Source organism: Coenobita brevimanus, chromosome 100, assembly GCF_032717465.1.
Source record: "Coenobita brevimanus isolate Jiangsu-jjx chromosome 100, ASM3271746v2, whole genome shotgun sequence".
In the NCBI taxonomy this organism is placed as follows: domain Eukaryota; kingdom Metazoa; phylum Arthropoda; class Malacostraca; order Decapoda; family Coenobitidae; genus Coenobita; species Coenobita brevimanus.
The window spans coordinates 5,978,253-5,995,724 of record NC_137053.1 but is presented as its reverse complement, the minus strand read 5'-3'; the positions used below and the strand labels follow the sequence as shown (position 1 = coordinate 5,995,724).

The 17,472-nt window shown below is 39.8% G+C and overlaps 1 protein-coding gene across 2 annotated transcripts in view; it reads right to left on the bottom strand.

Moving 5' to 3' along the window:
• Nucleotides 1-16,148, bottom strand: part of LOC145414594 (28S rRNA (cytosine(4447)-C(5))-methyltransferase) — a 30,308-nt gene extending 14,160 nt beyond the window's left edge. For both annotated transcript variants that reach the window (XM_080284121.1, XM_080284122.1), the window contains exons 1-6: nt 15,941-16,148; nt 8,974-9,096; nt 7,876-8,119; nt 5,020-5,175; nt 1,886-2,078; nt 624-779 (exon numbers count right to left, since the gene is read on the bottom strand). In XM_080284121.1, the coding sequence (XP_080140247.1) occupies nt 624-779; nt 1,886-2,078; nt 5,020-5,175; nt 7,876-8,119; nt 8,974-9,096; nt 15,941-16,037 (969 nt within the window). In that variant the 5' untranslated portion in view covers nt 16,038-16,148. The remainder of the gene's footprint in view (nt 1-623; nt 780-1,885; nt 2,079-5,019; nt 5,176-7,875; nt 8,120-8,973; nt 9,097-15,940) is intronic.
• Between the last annotated feature and the right edge of the window lie 1,324 nt (nt 16,149-17,472).

Below are 17,472 nucleotides of genomic sequence, written 5' to 3'. Positions count from 1 at the left end.
CATGACAGTATTGTGATACCAACTCTAACGTATGGAAGTGAAGCTTGGACGTTGTTGGAAGGACACAAGTCAAGAGTGAGAGCAATGGAATTGAGTTATTTAAGAGGAGCCTGTGGAGTCACATGGAAAGACAGGCTGACAAATGAGGATATAAAGGAGCATTGTGGTGTGGATGTGGATGTGATAGGAAACGTTAGGAGGAATACACTGAGGTGGTTTGGCCATGTGGAGAGGATGGAAGATGAAAGACTGACGAAGAGAGTGTATGTGAGTGAGGTGGAGGGGGGGAGAGGGAGGGGGAGGCTGAGGATGAGATGGAGGGATGGGGTGGAGAGGTATATGAGAGAGGGGGCTGTGAGTTGGGAGCAAGGCAGTGAAATGGTGGGGGACAGGGTGACGTGGAGGCGATTTGTTTGTGGCCACCCCGAACGAGATTGAGGCGTCTGGCAATAGACAGATCGATAGTTTTAAACCAGCTCAGTCATTTGTATGATACTGTTTACACTACTGGTGTCACTCTTTTATGGCAAGAAATCAAGCCTATGCCCAAAGTTTAAAGAAAAAAAAGAAAAAAAAAAAAAGTATTGTAATAACAGTAGCTATATTCAACCAAAGAAACTAACCTGGAGGATGTAGTGTCCTGCGAGGTACTCTGGTGTGGCTCCCAGTGTAACATTGCCAGGTGTGCGCATCACCACCAGACCCACTTTTGACCATGATATCGTGTCAACGTCGATGCCACGTGCAATCAGGGAAGTTGCCAGAATTTTCCTACGAGTCTGTCAATATATACAGTGCAACAACAAGTCAAAACCAACACAGGTAATGTGAAGTTTATCAACCAAGAGAAATACTAAAACAAACATATGCAAATTGTTACACAGTTGAGGCACAGCCAAGATTCTAGGACCTTGAATGATAAGTCAATGAGTGTCTGGCCCATTTCATGGGCATATTGTTGTTAGCTCTCCTTAACATATACTCAGAACCTGTACCCTTTTTTCAGTGCATAGTACAGCAATTTTTAACAATATACAACTCAATCCTGTATCTTCTTTAAACATACTTGGAGTTTCATTCTCTCGGGATTACTGTAATCTTGAAAAGATCATATTACCTCTCTTGTAAAATATGCTTCCACAAGATTATGTGTGCTAAGCCAACTCCAAGCTTTCTTTACCCCTGCAACGCTGTTGACTTTATACACAGGTTTTAACTGCCAGTGTAGAGTAAAACTCTCATGTGTGGGAAGGCTCACATACACCTCTTCTCAACATGGTGGTGTCAAAGGTTTTTCCATCTCATTAACTCCCCTCCTCTTACTGGCTCCCTTCAATTTCTGTCTCTTCATCGCACTGATGCATCTGTATCTCTTTTCTATCACTACTTCAAAGGTCACTGCTCCTCTGAACTGTCTGCTTGCATCCCTCCACCACTACGGTAGGCGCATAGCACCCATACAACAACAAACTCTCATCACTTTTCTGTCCAACCCTCTAATGCATGAGTTAACCGTAACTCCTAGTCCTTCATGCATGCACTCTGGAACTGTCTCCCTCTGCCTGTATTTCCTACTGCCTATGATTTCCAGTCTTCCAAACACAGTGTGTCCAGGCATCTCTCAATGAACGGAACTTGAAGTTAGGTCTCTGTTGTCTTGTTTTTGTTTTTTCTTGGAGACAACAATTTTGTGGGCTCCTGTCCTTTGGTTCCTTCTTTCTTGCAATTAAAAAAACTTATTGTCATCAGCAGTAAATACAACTAACTTATTCAAACACGACTCACTTGGACAGAAGAATTCAGGGATGGGGTTTCAGGCAGGATTCTTCAACAAGAAAGAATAATACAGATGGTGACTATAGACTACAGGTAATGTGAATCTCACCTTCAGTGTGTTTGTGCGAATAGTGACAGGTCTGGGTAGTTCATTGGCCTCCAAGAACTCAATCAATTCTGTGGGACCAAACATATCAAGCAGTTTCTCCATGAGGAACTTGTTGTAAGAGTAATAAGTGGAGAGGTCCTGCAGAAACACTGCAAGATAATCTGATCGACTTCTTCCTTCTTCTCTACGTTTGCTGAAAGAATATTGATAAAATTACATTATTTACTGCACCCCTTTATAGTGACATTAGCATACTAAATGATTCAACATTTTCTCACGCTAGGGAGGCAAACTGTGTGTTTCAGCCCTTTCTCAAAGCAGGAATGTTTTTCTGGTTACACACCCCTGATTTGACTCAGCTACGGTATAACACTAACAAGTAGTAAGTTTAGTTATGTCAAACATTTTCTCATAAAGGATATGTTTAGTTACCATACAATTTTATTAAATCTTTAATGTGTTAAATGTTAGAAAGAAAATAATACAAGGCAAAATTACCAGCCATCACTATATGAGATGTGACTATTTGCTTCTAATATTTTTTAGCCTAATACTGAAATCAAAATACAGTAGCTACCACTTCAGATGTGCACATTTTGTAAAATTATAACTGAAGTAAAATCCATTACATTCTTGAATAAGAATCTATAAAATCTATATCTTATTGTGGCTAGAATGATTGTCCAACAGGTGCCGTGGGAAAACAAATCTCTTTTAGCCTGAACATGTCATTATTCTATTCCGGCTAATATAAGACAATTTCTTTCCCTATACTATACAACAGTTATTAACAAAGTAAGAAAGACAACTAAGGGAACGGTAGAAGAGATGGGTTTTAAGAAGGAACGGGGGTGTGTAGGCTAGTCATCTCTCTGACATGTACAGTGAAGTATTTTGATATGGGGAAAGAACTGCATGCTGCCCTCATGGATCTGGAGAAGGTACTGCATATGACAAAGCAGACAGACAAGGACTGTGGAAGGTTCTTGGAAGAGTAACAATGCATGTTAAGCTGAAACAGAGTTGTGTCATGTCTTTGCAGTTATTCAACACCATACAGACATGGATGATGATGGATTATTAGAGATACTGGTAGCTACCAGTATAACATAAATCAGTGTGTTGGGGTGACCCCTTGTGAAAAAGGAGGAAGTGAGGAACTTACCAGTAAAATTAATTTATGAATACTGTTCCATTAAGTAAAGGTGTGTGGGAGTTGCAAGGCTTGGAGAATGAATTAGCAAGTGTCGTAAGAAATGAAATTTGTTGTTGTTGCTGCTTAACCCCTGTCTGTTTCGCCAAAGACCCGTCAACCACAGGTAAAAAAAACTACTTCATTGATGCCATCGTACAGGTCCAGTACAGAAGATACACTGTGTAGGGAACTGGTGCCCCCGTGTGGTAATCAACGTTAAACTGAGGTTGGACCAGGGTCCTTCACCAAAACGAGGTGCTGGGAAATATGAGGAGGTCTGGCTCCCAGGTGGACGCTGTAGCAGCTTTGCTCCACCCAGGGTACACAGCGCCACCATGTGCAGGCTCCTCGTCAGAGCCACAATTTGAAAGTGGAGGTAGCAAATAGTAATGTTACGTCTTTCAGGGGAATGAAATCAATGAGTGAGTAATGAGGCTGATAGGTCAAGATGTGGGAGATTTCAGGGCCTTTAAAGAATCTAGACTGTATGATGTGCAGGGATGGGAACTTAGTGGATGAAATGCAAGAAAAGTTATAGCAGGGATGGGGGACTGCCGATACAGTACACTGAGCCTGTTTACAAGGAAGGACCCTGAGCTGACACTAATGGAGGGCCGATTACCACAAGGGACACAATATCCCACACAGTTTATGTACTGTACTGTACCTGTAGGATGGGCCCAAAGAAGTAGCTGCTTGCCTATGGTCGATGGGTTTGTTCAGCCAGACAGAACTGGGTTAAGAAACAACACCTATGATAAAAGCAACAAGAAGATGGAATCAGAAGGCAAGTATTGCATGGGAATACTACGACCTCTATACACTAATATATGGAAATAAAGCTTGGACTCTGCTGGATGGATAAAATCAAGAGAGAAGTCAAAATAAGTTACCTGAAAGGGACACGTGGAGTTACTTGATGAGACAGACACACAGAATGACAAATAAGGAAGTGTGGATGCATTGAGGTGTTGATGCTAGTGTGCTGGAAAGTGGTAATACAAGTTATCCTGGGATGATTTGACCTTGTGAAGTGAATGGTGAGTGAGAGATAAACGAAAAGTGAATGTTGGTGAGGTGCAAGGAGTAAGGCGGAAAGGGAGACCAAGGACAAGGTGGAAGGACAAAGTGAAGAGGTTATGAATGAGGGTGATATGGGATGGAGGGGGTTGCTTAATGGCAGAGGACAGGGAAATGTGGAGGTAATATGTTCCTGGATGCCCTCTTTAGAAGTACAGTGTCTAGCTATTGATTAACACCAGCCTAACACCTAGAAACCATTTTCTAAACAAAAACAACTTTGAATCAGCAAATCATGCCAGTACCTTATATTACCAGTTGGTGACTGTCATCCACTCATTTGATGTATTGCTGCCTACTTCTTTCCCCTTTCCATTCTCTCTCTTTCTCTGCCCTCCACTCTTCCTATTTTTCCCTTTCCTTCCTGTCCCTTTTATTACTCTTCTTTCCACTTTTGGTGACTGAATGACATGCCTAATGGTTTCCTGTAACCCAGGAAATGATTTACGATGCTTGGTGGCAACCATATGCTGTGTCAGTAACCAATTTACGGGGTGGAGAGGTGCCTGCTATGGTGCCCCTGTTTACTGAGTGCAGAGATGCAAATGGGATGTCTGTCCAGGAACTAAACCACCATACTATTCCCAACATCTTGCTGTAGTGAGGCACTGTCAGTCACAAGGAAACATCAGCTTACTGTACAGGACAACCCTGCAGGAGCCACTGCTTGTCTGTGGCTGATGGGTCTGCTCATCTAAAGAGACTGGGGTTGATTAACAACGAGAGCAACAACAACATCAATATACTTCAAACTGTTCATGTTATGAAGTGACAGACCTCTCACAAAATTACGCTGACATATGTAAAGATACATAAAGATAACTTTATGAACAAAAACAAAAAGGATTGTCTTCTATACTTGAAATCAGCCAGTACAAAAGCTGTGTCTTTGATGCGGCTGTTTATGTTGGCCATATCCACAGGTTGTTCCAGTTCCTTTTGCACTTCCGCAAGAGTGGGAATGTGAAGATTTATCTTTGCTGCTGATTCTTCCATGTATGCATCAGCATCAGCCCTGGAAATTGACAAATTTACATGCAGAAAATAAATAAACTTCATTGAATACAATTGGCAAATCTATTCGTATTTGGGAGGACCTTTAGCACTGAATGGGCTAGTTAAAGCAATATTTAACCTCTTCAGCTCAGAAAGCCTCTCCCAAGTTGGATAAAATAGTCTGGAAGTAGTAAAAAATGAAACAGAAAAATCCCATATATCATCAAACTGAAAGGGTTAAATGAAAAATACTGCATCTCAGAACTCTATACTGTGCTGCACTTTGAACTAGGATGCATTTAAAGTCAGGCTACTTGGAAAAAAAAAAAGGGGGGGAAGAGAAGAGCATAACCTGAGGTAGTGCTGAAGATAATCAAATTTGGATTACTGGAATCAGATTTGGAAAAAAAAATAAGCACAGTAATACTAAACCAGTTCTGAGTTAACAGCAAGCCCAAAATCATACTGTAACAGTAAACTCCTTATGAACAAAGCACAGTAAAAGTCCTATTATTCGGCAGCTGATTGTTCGGTAGATCCGACATTTCGGCAGTTTTGAGAAATAGTCCCATTTACGAAAATCATTGATTGTTCGGCAGATGTCCGGAATCATCTCGGCAGTCTAGGAAGTGTTATCTGTGGCTTGTAGGCCTAATGTTTCATTACACTTCTGTATGTTCACTAATTTCCATATTTTTATTCAGATTCAGATATAGTACTGTATTGATTACAATATTGCACAGTATCATACACTACAGTAACCACCCCCACCAAATTAGCGAGGGTTACGTTCCAAGCCCCCACGCTAATTCTTGAAATTCTTTTTCTTGATGCCTTCCTGAAAATGACACTTACCGGTAATTGAGTAGCCCATGAACCACTGACACTATAATGCATTACCCATAAATAAATGTTGCTTGTTAAATCAGTTTTCCCGTTGTTTTTAGCTGTACCGTTGTGACAGCTCTAGTATTTTTATTCCTCAGCATAATGGTGGAAAGGACTGTCCTGTTTAACTGAACCTAACCTAACCGAGTTTAACTGTACCTAATAATTTAACCAAACCTAACCTAACCTAAAGTCAGAAAAATACTTAAAAATAAATTGGAGGAATATGAATTGCTAAGGTCTCTCTGATGAAAGTTAAATGTACATTTAGTGCTCATTCTTTTGTTTGTTTTTGTGCTTAACGTGAAAGAGAGAGCATTGATGCAAACAGTAATATATCCTATTAACCCCTTAATAACCTCCGGCACTGAACAACCTTTTACAGTACCGATGTCAGTGACGTTAAGTTAGTGTGAGCTATGAAGAAAACTGAACAATTATGGGGAGGGAATGAAGGTCACTGGTATGTTTACATGACTACGCTACGATTCCAAGCAGTTAGGCGGTCGGTTAATCTCAGATGTTTTCGCCCATTTTCTAAATACACCGTAACTTCATCAATCTTTCCGTGACTCATAGCGAATCATAGCATGGGTTTAGGAAGCTAAATAACACATTGCTAGGTGAGCCAGATGATTATCTTCCCATCTTTAAGAAAAATAAATTGATTTCAGAAGAATGGAAGAACTTTACGTACTCAGAGAGGGATTTAATTTCATCCATTTTCTTATAAGATGTGAAGATAATCGTCTGGCGCACCTAGAAATGTGTTATTTAGCTTCCTAAACCCATGCTATGATTCGCTATGATTGACTGGAGAATTGATAAAGTTACGGTGCATTTACCAAATGGGCGAAAACATCTGAGATTAACTGACCCCCTGACTGCTTGGAATCGTAGCTTAGAGTCGTGTAAACATACCAGTGACCTTCGTTCCATTCCCATAATTGTTCACAGTTTTTCCATAGCTCACTAACTCGACATCGGTACTGTAAAGGGTTGTTCAATGTCGGAGGTTATTAAGGGGTTCATGGAATACATTACTGTTTCCATCAGTACTCTCCTTTCACATGTAAACAAAAAAAACGAACAAAAGAGTGAGTGCTAAATGTAAGTTATAACTTTCATCAGAAAGACCTTACCAATTCAGGTCCCTTTATTTTATGCAATTTTCCGACTATTTTATTTTGTTTGGAAAAAGTACTGTATACAGTCCTCACTCCAAACATATTTGTAATAATATAAGTAGTGATGAGTTCACCAATACAAGTGATGTACTGAGCTGGTAGGTAATATTCCGTATCATTTCGGCCATCCAGGAAGTGTTATCTGACTTGTAGGCCTACTGTGTCATTACCCTTGTATATGTTCACTAATTTATATATATATATATAGTTCAGATTCAGGTATAGTACTGTATTGATTGCAGTATTGTACAGTATACAGTACTCTCTCCAAACACAGTTGTAATACCGTACCATAAGTGGTGATGAGTGTTCACCAATATATTTAAGGTACTGAGTGGGTAGGTTTTTGATTATTCGGTAAATCTAATTTCTCGGCATCATCGTGGTCCCATAGATGCCGAATAATGGGACTTGTACTGCACTTAAAAGCCATTTGTTTTATGACAGATACAAAATCATAACAGTAAGAGAAATGTACCATACACTATACTAGTGGCATTTGCAATTAAAATGACAGTTCAAAAGATTTATTTGAAACACATCTAAAGAATACAACACATTTACATGTCAGCTTTCCTTTTTTGATCTTCTCTGATGAAGCTTCACAACATCAATCATAACAAGCACACAAAACCTAAACTTACATTTCTGCTTTCTTTTTCTTCTCTAGCTTTTTTGATGCTGCTTCAAGATCACCATAATCATCATCATCATCTACTCCACTGTCATCTTCCTCTTCTTCATCATTCTCTCCTCTGTCTTCTTCATCCTGGTCTTCATCACTGCTTTCTTCAAACAAGGCAAATTTAGCTTTCTGTTCATTCTGTTCAAGCTCTGCAATCTCATCTGGGCTGAACTGCTCTTCTCCTTGACTATCCAGCTCATCATCTAATACAGAAAATGTTAAAAAATCAATTAAACAAGCACCCTAAATTCTTCAAATGCCAATCTACAGTAGGGAAAAAAAAAAAAATAATAAATAATTTTTAAAAATAAATGTGCATTAACTTTTCTGTACAGTAGTTTCCTGTGTACCCTGGCTCACTTAAACTTCGGAAATCTATACCATTTCGGCCAGGCATTCTTGGAGATTTTTTTTTTTTTCTTAGCATTATTCTTTTCCCCAACAGCCTGGGTTACTCACATATCTTCCACAACCTCCCCACAATATATCAGTATAATACAATCATGATTTTGGAAAACCCACATATATAATGCAAAAATATGCAAAAAATATGCATAGTTAAATAGCAAAAGAGACAAGTATTCAGATACACATGCTGGCTGGCTGCTGCATACAGTATGGACTGCCAGTTTTATTACAATCCTCAAAAACCTGAGTGGTTAGTCAATTTCTCCTTTTGACTCTTAGGACATCAATTACCATACAATACAGTAATCTTAAAACCGTCTACTCAGACAGTAAACAAAGCATGTCCTTGTTGTGAACTCTTTTTTCTTAATGTTGTAATCACGCCTAATCAAGACTCCAAAGTACTGTATTCATTACCCTCTTCCAACCAAACGTGTCAATCATTGCTATCCACAGACAGGTTTATTCAGCTACTATGAGTTTTTGAACTGAGGGGTTACACAGCTACAGCTGTCATTACTTTCTTCAACAGGAAGGGCTTTCCTCAGTCAAATAAAATAATTTGGAAGTAACAATAATACATCCAAAACACATTCAAGGGATTCATACCAGTACAGGCATCTAGGCCAACCCAATGAACCAATCTTACCTTCATGTGGTGTAACCTTCTGCTTCTTTGATGGCCTCTTTTCCTTTGTTTGACTTTTGAGTTCTCTTTTTTTGGCTCGCTGCTTTTGCCTTCGGCTTAACTTCTTCGGCTCCCCACCATCCTCTGTCATGAGCAATACCATATTACTGTACAGTGTGAATAGCTTAACCCACAGCTGTTTCTTCATGAGGAAGAGTAATTCATATTTTCAAAACACAGGAGTACATAGATTAACATAAACAGGGTTGGAATGTGTGCTGAAAGAAGCCTGTCAGTTTTCCCTTGCCAGGTTTTGTGGACCCAACTTCATTCCATCCTCTAGTTAAAAAAATAAAATAAAAGGGGGGGAGGGGGGTATCATGATGACAGTCATGCAGAAAGAATAGACTAATTAGGCTAAGTAAGTGTGTTTGCAACATGACAACTAAGAGAGCAGTGGAGAGAACATGATCATATGACTAACACATACAGTGAAGCTGAGACAAGTACATAGGAAAAACTGTGCAGGGTGTAAGAGTGATAGGCTAAAATTGGAAAACTGTGAAACTAATACCTTTACAGTAGCTAAAGTCATCATCCCCTATAACTACAACAAATTACCATATTACATTTTGAATAAGGATAAATACCCATTACCATGCACAGAAAACACTGTTCTGGTCCTAAGTTCTGCACCATCCACAACACAATCACTCTTGTCCCTTCTCAAATTCACAAGAGGTAAGCAGTATTTCCAACTAGGCTATATTAAGCAACCTCTCCTGTACTTGAACAACCTAATAATAGCATTCCTGTGCAGTATAAATCCCTACACGGTATGGTTACATCTAAACTGCAGCTGCATCTCATCAATTTTCACTCTCCCCCTACTGTTAACAACAATAATATTCTACATAAAATGTGGCTTTATTCTTTAAGTCTGGCTCATAATGGCCCTATTTTTTTCTTTATTAGTGCTTTCTATGACATTTTCTTATCAAATGGGGGTGGGGGTGGGTCTTCACTATGGCATTTCCTTCAGAAATGAGTCTTTGATGGGGTTATATGTTCAGCCTGAAAACTACTTCCCATGAGCAATGCATGGGGATCTGGATCCTGCGACAGCTTGTTTAAAATTATTACTACATTATACTGCCTAGCCAAATTTGTCGTTACAATTGCTCATGCTCCCTTCTATCAATCTTCCTTGAAAGAGTCAACCAAGTATGGTAGCAGAGAGATACATGACTAAGCCCAACCTTCACCCTTAGCCAATCAACAATGACTTGAACCAAACTGGGTGTGAACCTGCTTAATTACAACAAATAGAGGGGGGGGGGGGCTTTTCAAACATGTTGCCATTGAGTAAAGGGTGTCCTCCTAATGAACTGAGGTGTCCAAACTATAATACATGAGGACAAAAGCTACTAAAAGTGCAATAACTCTTTCCCAGTTTTTAAAATAAAGCAATGCAAAATTCTCAAACCCATATGCACACCAGGTCGTCGGCATCCAAAACCCTATCGATGACGAATTGAATGAGCACACTAAAGCAGCAGTGGCTCCACAAGGTAGGTGGTTGTCTTTGTTTGAGAGACTTTCAAGGTTAACTTACGTTTTTGTGGCAGTCCAGATGGTTAATGTCGTCAGGGGGTCTGGCAGGGGCAAAGCCTCCCCAAATTACATACTGTACCTATTTTTTCTTATGGTTTTTCATGTTTCAATTGATTTCTGATGCACATTTTTATAGGAAATGGCCTTTTTTATATGGTAGGTGGGGGTGCTTACCATCCACTCACTCAATGTAGTGCTGCTCTCAGGTGTCTGCCCTTTCCTCTCCTCCATACTTCTTTCCTTCCATCCTCTTCTGTCTTTCTTTCCTCTTCCTTCTGCCTGTGGATGACTCTACACTGAGTGACAAGTGTTACACAGCCTATGATTTCATCATCCTTTGTGTAATTCTAATGTACAGTGTGCTGCCTGTTTGATCACGAGCGTGTTCTACCTCACTCCCCCCCTTCTACCGTTATAGTAGAGTAAGTCGTTCTTTCTGTTGTTCAGAGCGGGATTGTCAACTCTTTGTCACCATGGCTTCATTTGCGCGTCCTTCTTACAAGTTGTATCAAGCTCTGCTGGCCCCTATATAATGAGCTCAGTCTCTACATTAATTGCCACTTAGATCTACTCATTTTGTTCACATCTCTGTCCTCCCCTGTACAGTTATTATTGTGAGTGCTCAGGAAGTCTCCAACCATCTAGCAGCTGTGTGTAATTTGAGTATAACTGTTGTTGCATTTTTTCTTGTACTGTGTAGTATAAGATTAATTCTTAGGCCTAGTAAGGTTTTTGTAATTCATGTAGGGTTCTTGTTGTTAGCCATTGTTCATAATAGTTTGTATCTGTAATAATTTATCTTGCATTAACTGAGCATTACCCAGTGTATTTTCATTTTATCAGGGCTGACTTAGGTAAATTTACTCTTGCTAATTTCGTGTTAATAGAGGCTATTGCAGTTAACAATATATTTAACCTGTTTTTTGCCATTACATTATCCTTATGAGTCCTGAATGTTTTGTTGTTAGTTTGTGCATTAAACTTTAACTTGTAATTTTACCTAACTCTTTTGTTTTGAACCTGGAACTTTACGGGACAGTAGTGATTTTTAGTATTCTCACTTAAAGTGTACATTATCTTTCGCTGTTCCGTAACACAAGCCAAACGGTTTCCTGTACACCAGGAAACCGTTTACTATGCTCGTGGTAACCATATAACCAAATTTTGGTGCCTGGTGGTTTAGTGAGTAATTATGGCACTCCAACCAGATTGAGCCGGTGAAAGTTTATATTCAAGGAGTGGTTGGGGTTTACTGCTCATGTAATGCCACTCAGGGATAAATGAGGCTGGTCACTCTCATCTTAAATGTCAGGACCAACTTGCCTAGCCCCGGGCTCCTACGCTCCTCATGGGGCAATGCAGGATTGAATGATGAATGAATGATGATAGCTTATTTTGCCAAGGAGCAACAGGAGAAGGGGGGGGGGGGAAGAACATGACAAATTGGGTATTTCAGGTATAAACTAAATATTCAAAACATACGAAAACCCACTAGAAAACCTGGAAGTCTATCTATCTATCTATGATATCTATCTACAGCCAGACACCATAATCCTATAAGGGGTGGTCATTTGTCTTTGAGTTAGTTTTGTGGGGAGGGGCACTAACCCTCAATCAACCCACTTGCCGACATGTTGGGAGCATACATGGGTTGGTTATATAGTTACCACCCTGCACTGTAAATTGTTTAGCTACTGCCTTATAGGAAACTATTTGGCTTGTCACTCACTGTAAAGCCACCTGAAAAGGAAAGAAGAGTAACAAAAAGTGATAGAAAAGATAGAAGTAGGAAAACTCAGGGCAGACACAGAAAAAGAGCATTAAAAGTGAAGGAAAATGTAGGTAGCACTACATCAAGTGAGTGGATGATGATCACCACCACCTACCACCTAACTGGAAGTCAAAGCAAAAATAAATGGATAAGTTAATGTTAAAAAAAAAAAAAAAAAAAATCAATGTGACATAGCTATTGAAAGCAGAATCTGGTGACTATAAGGACTATGTAACTAATATGATCACACATAACTAAACTGTACATACTGATCATAAAAATTTATTGCAAACAGGCTAAAGTTAAATGTAGGTCTTATTTTATGCAGCAAAAAACCTTACCAATTCCTATTCCTCCAGTTTGTTTTCTGTATTTTTCTGACCACTTTTATGGTGGTAAACTATTATTTCCTGTTCGCTTTTTTCCCCCGTTATCATCATCAGGTTCCTTATGCCTCACCGACATTTGTTTTCCTAAGGTATAATGGAAGAGACTTACTCAAACCTACTCAGACCTCCTAAATTCATTTACATTTTGCACTTACTTTTTCTACAATGGGTGACAGGCCTAATGGTTTCCTGTAAGCCAGGAAACCATTTACAATGCTGAATGGTAACCATACAAACAACCGACATGTGTCCCTATGTGTTAACAAGTGGGTTGCCAAAGTGTTGGAGCTCCTTCCCGTACAACTACCAACTTAAAGACAAACAACCACCCCTTACAGGATTATGGCATCTGACTATAGATCGACAGACAGATTTTTCTGCATCATTTGTCTTCTTTTTCACTGATTACGGTATAAGGGCTAAGTGATAATATTTACTACTGACTTTGTTTCACTACTGATCTTTTTTCTTGTGTTATTATCCATGTCCATTTTGCTTTACTGATGAATATTTATTAAACAGGCATGATGGCAAACTTACTAAAACATACCAGTACTCGAATTTTGGTAGATTTAAGTATGTCTGCCACTACACTCAGTACTTTTTCGGATAAACACCCAACTAGATGACACTGTAATTACAGTAATATGCTAGCTAATTGCTGAATTTAAGCAATTCTAAGCATTTTTTCTTATATATATATATATATATATATATATATATATATATATATATATATATATATATATATAAGAATTCATTGCAAATGTTTTTCTTCGTACATAAAAAAGGAGATGGGAGGGGGGGAGTCTCCAACTCCTATCTCTGTCATTCAATGCATCTAACTTAATCTACCCAAACCTAATCTACCTTAACCTAACATAGAATTTAATCTGGTCTCGACGCAGATTCGATTACAGACAGAGCTACGAGCTGAACAACCCCCACTCCTTATCTACTCAGTACTAAAACGTGCATCTGTGATGGATATATACAGCGTAGAAGAAAAACTGATTAAAAATGTATAAATTGAATGACAACCATGAATTTCACTCCACATTATTTGGATATTTTTCCAAAATAATACCCTACACTCAGGAAACAAACAGGTTGGTACAGTGGAAGGAATATGGCTAAAACTAGCAAACAAATTAACATAAAACGTTCATTTACCACCCTCAAAATAACTGGAACTGTTGGTCAATCTTTACTTTATTGCTGTTTCCTATTTTGGGTGATTTTTTTGTTCCATATGATAGTTTTTTAGTTCATTTAAGTGTTTTGAAGCCTCATTTGTAGTGAAAAAGAATAATAACCATAATATGACTATGACAATATAAGTTACCTCCTAACCCTGTAAGAGCTCTTGACTGTCACCTAACCTAACCAAACCTAACAGAAGTAACCAAACCTTACTTAACCAAACCTAACCTAAAAAAAGTGGTCAAACTTTACACGTTACCCTCATCCGATTTTCGACTTTTCGTTAACATTTTCTAGTAGAACTGGTCATTCTAAGAATCTTTTCTTCTATGACATTTCTCTCGCAAATTGATAATAAACGAGTTACTTCCACCAATCACAATCACAGACGAGCGCGCGCTCTGTCAGCTCACCCGCTCACATTTGAAAGTTTGTCCCCGAAGACCAAACTTTACACGTACTCCTCATGCGATTTTCGGCTTTCCTTTAACATTTTCAATTGTTTTTGTTATACTTTACGCAGTTATAAGCCTTTCTTCTTCTATGACGCCCGCCACCAGTTGCCGTTTACAGCTACAGACGGCTCTTCAGATGCAGACGAGGAACTGTAACCTGCTAGGTAAATGCATTATTTCTTATTTACACTCGGTTAGGTTAGGTTAGATGAGGTTTGGTTAATGTCATGGGGGTCTGGGGCGAAGCCCCCAGTTAGGAAGCACGGCCAGGGTTGGGGGTCTGGGGGCGAAGCCCCCAGTTAGGAAACACGAATTCCCTAAGAAGCTTAAAATTATTTTCTTCCGAAGGATTTTAGTGTTTTTCATTTGATTTTGATAACAGTTCCATTAGGAAATCACTCGCTTTTGCGTTTTTCCCCCACCCAACACCCCGGTTTCCCACAGGTCCCCCAGGAGGGGAAGAACCGCAAAAAATTACATTTCAAGTGATAACAAACATCCAACCTGAGTGTTTTCGGTTGTTTTTGGTGTGATTTTTGTTGATTTGGACCGGTCCTTTCCACCGGAAGTCGCTAGTGGCGTTCAACAAAAACTAGCGACTTGCGATAGAAACGAAGGTCAAAATCGAACGAATCACACCAAAAACAACAGGAAACACTCAGGTTGGATGAAAAAATCGGATGAGGGCAACGTGTAAAAATGAGGAGTACGTGTAAAGTTTGGTCTTCCGGGACAAACTTTCAAATGTGAGCGGGTGAGCGGACAGAGCGCGCGCTCGTCTGTGATTGTGATTGGTGGAAGTAAATCGCGTGTAACTCGTTTATTATCAATTTGCGAGAGAAATGTCATTGAAGAAAAGATTCTTAGAATGACTAGTTCTACTAGAAAATGTTAACGAAAAGTCAAAAATCGGATGAGGGTAACGTGTAAAAATTGACCAAAAAAGTAACCTAGCCTAACTTATGCTGATGGTCCTTTTTGGCTCATGCGACAAGTAAAGCTATCTCAAGCTAAGATATCTCAGCTTTGCTGGGTAGAATGCCATGATCTGTGAAAAGTTTAAGGTTGGCCTCGTTATTTTCAAAGAAATTTTTCCCAGTTTCACAGTAATTAAACATGCAGCCTGCACATGGCATCTTGGTGGTGGCTGTGGAGTCGAAGAGCAATTTCAAAATTAAATATGGCCCCGTGATTGGCCGGCTGAGTGACGTCGGTCTGAAATTTAAAATATTCATAAAAATTGGAAATATTCATTTTCACACACACACACCAAAAAACACATACAGGCATACACAATATGATAGCACAAATCCACCGGCTGTGGTAGGATTGCCCGCTAAAGAAACGGCAATAAAGTAAATAAATACGGAACTGTTTTGGTATGGTGCTTCTGCTACGGTACTTGAGTGTAGGAGGTGTTTACTCAGGTCCCCAAGCTCTCCAGGAAGTAGCATACATAAAACGCGTCTTTAGCTGGTGAATATGATGGGCTATGCTAAATAAATATTTATATATATGGCATGCTACCCATGAAAAAATGTAAACAGACCTCTTACCATTAAGCTTAAAACTGAAGACTGGTGCCTGCTGTTTCCTGGCTTTTCGTCCAGGTCCCTTTTTGGGCTTCTCTTGGAAGTTGCCTGCCCTCCCCATCCTATTTTACTCGCTGGTTACTGCCAAGCCCACAACACGTCTCACTCTACGTGCGTCAAATTAATCTGTAGTACCGCACAGTGTTAAATCAACCTCCTCACGCATTTGTTGATGTTCGGTCACACATCCAGACGTCGCTGAAGCACCGTAGCAAAACACACGTGCGTCAACATGAGGACATCACAGAAAATTGGGAGAGGGTAGACTCTCAAAGTTTTTAAATCTAGTGTACCGATGATATCGTTCCTCATTTAGGTTGCCTGGGCTTCTACTGAATGGTAGATTAAGAATCCAGATATAACCATAACAAAAACTTTATGACTTATTGCTACTGAAACTTGTTTACCATGATGGATAGGCCTATATAAATAAGAGCAATTTCATCAGAACAAGTGGGATACCGTGCATCTTTAAAGAAATAAACCAATCACCTGTGTACTGTTACCATGCAAGGTGAACAGTGCCCTGCGTAATCTACCTGTCTTAGAGTGATGAAGCGTGATGAGCACTGTTGAGGGTGGAGGGATGGTGAGAATAATTTCAGTTATCCCACCTGCGGAAGTAGGCAACTAGTGACTATGGCTAATATCCCCTCTATGACCAAAGAAAATGCTTCAAGGAGTGGCAATTGGTCTGTGCCACGAGGTCTGCCACGTGAAGTAGTCAAGAATTCATAAGAGGCATGTGGTCTGTCAGGAGGAAGTTTTGATAACTACTGGGCGCGGAAGGATGCTCTTCGGCTGAGAAATGGTATCTTGCGGCAGTGGGTCATACCTAACCAGGTAGCCTCACAGGTACTGTCAGTTTGCATTTCCCAAGGAAGATTAGGTCAGAGATATTGGAAGAGATACGCAACACCTTATCCGCTGGAAATCTTGTATAGTCCATACAGCAAAGATTTTACTGCATTGACAGACGCAAGGATACGGGAGAATGGTGTTGTGCATAAGTGTGTGTGTCTGCTGCGTCCAGAATGGACCTAAGCACTTGAGTAGACCCATGTGTGCTCCACTACAATTATGCCACACAGAGACACCAAAGGATAAGGTAGCACTGGATAATGCAGGACCTCTGCCACTCGCTGCTGATGGGAACTATGGCCAAGTCCTCGTGCAGAGTAACAGATGGATTAGCATCAAAGGTTGCATGTGTTACCGATGGCCTGTCGGTTGCCTATGAATCATCCAGACACACATCAGCGAAACTCATGCCAGCAGGACCCATATTAAGCCTGAGACAGCAAAGTGGAGATCAAGCCCCAGATTTTGACATTACTGAAATACATGATAGAAAATCAGTCTGACCTTTCTGTCTTGATGCTGGTTGCGTTATGTTAACTGGAATGCAGTCTAACAATTTCCTATCCTCAAAGGTATTTTGATGTTGACCGTCATAAATAAGGGGCTTGCATGTTGGTGTACTATCCAATAGTTCC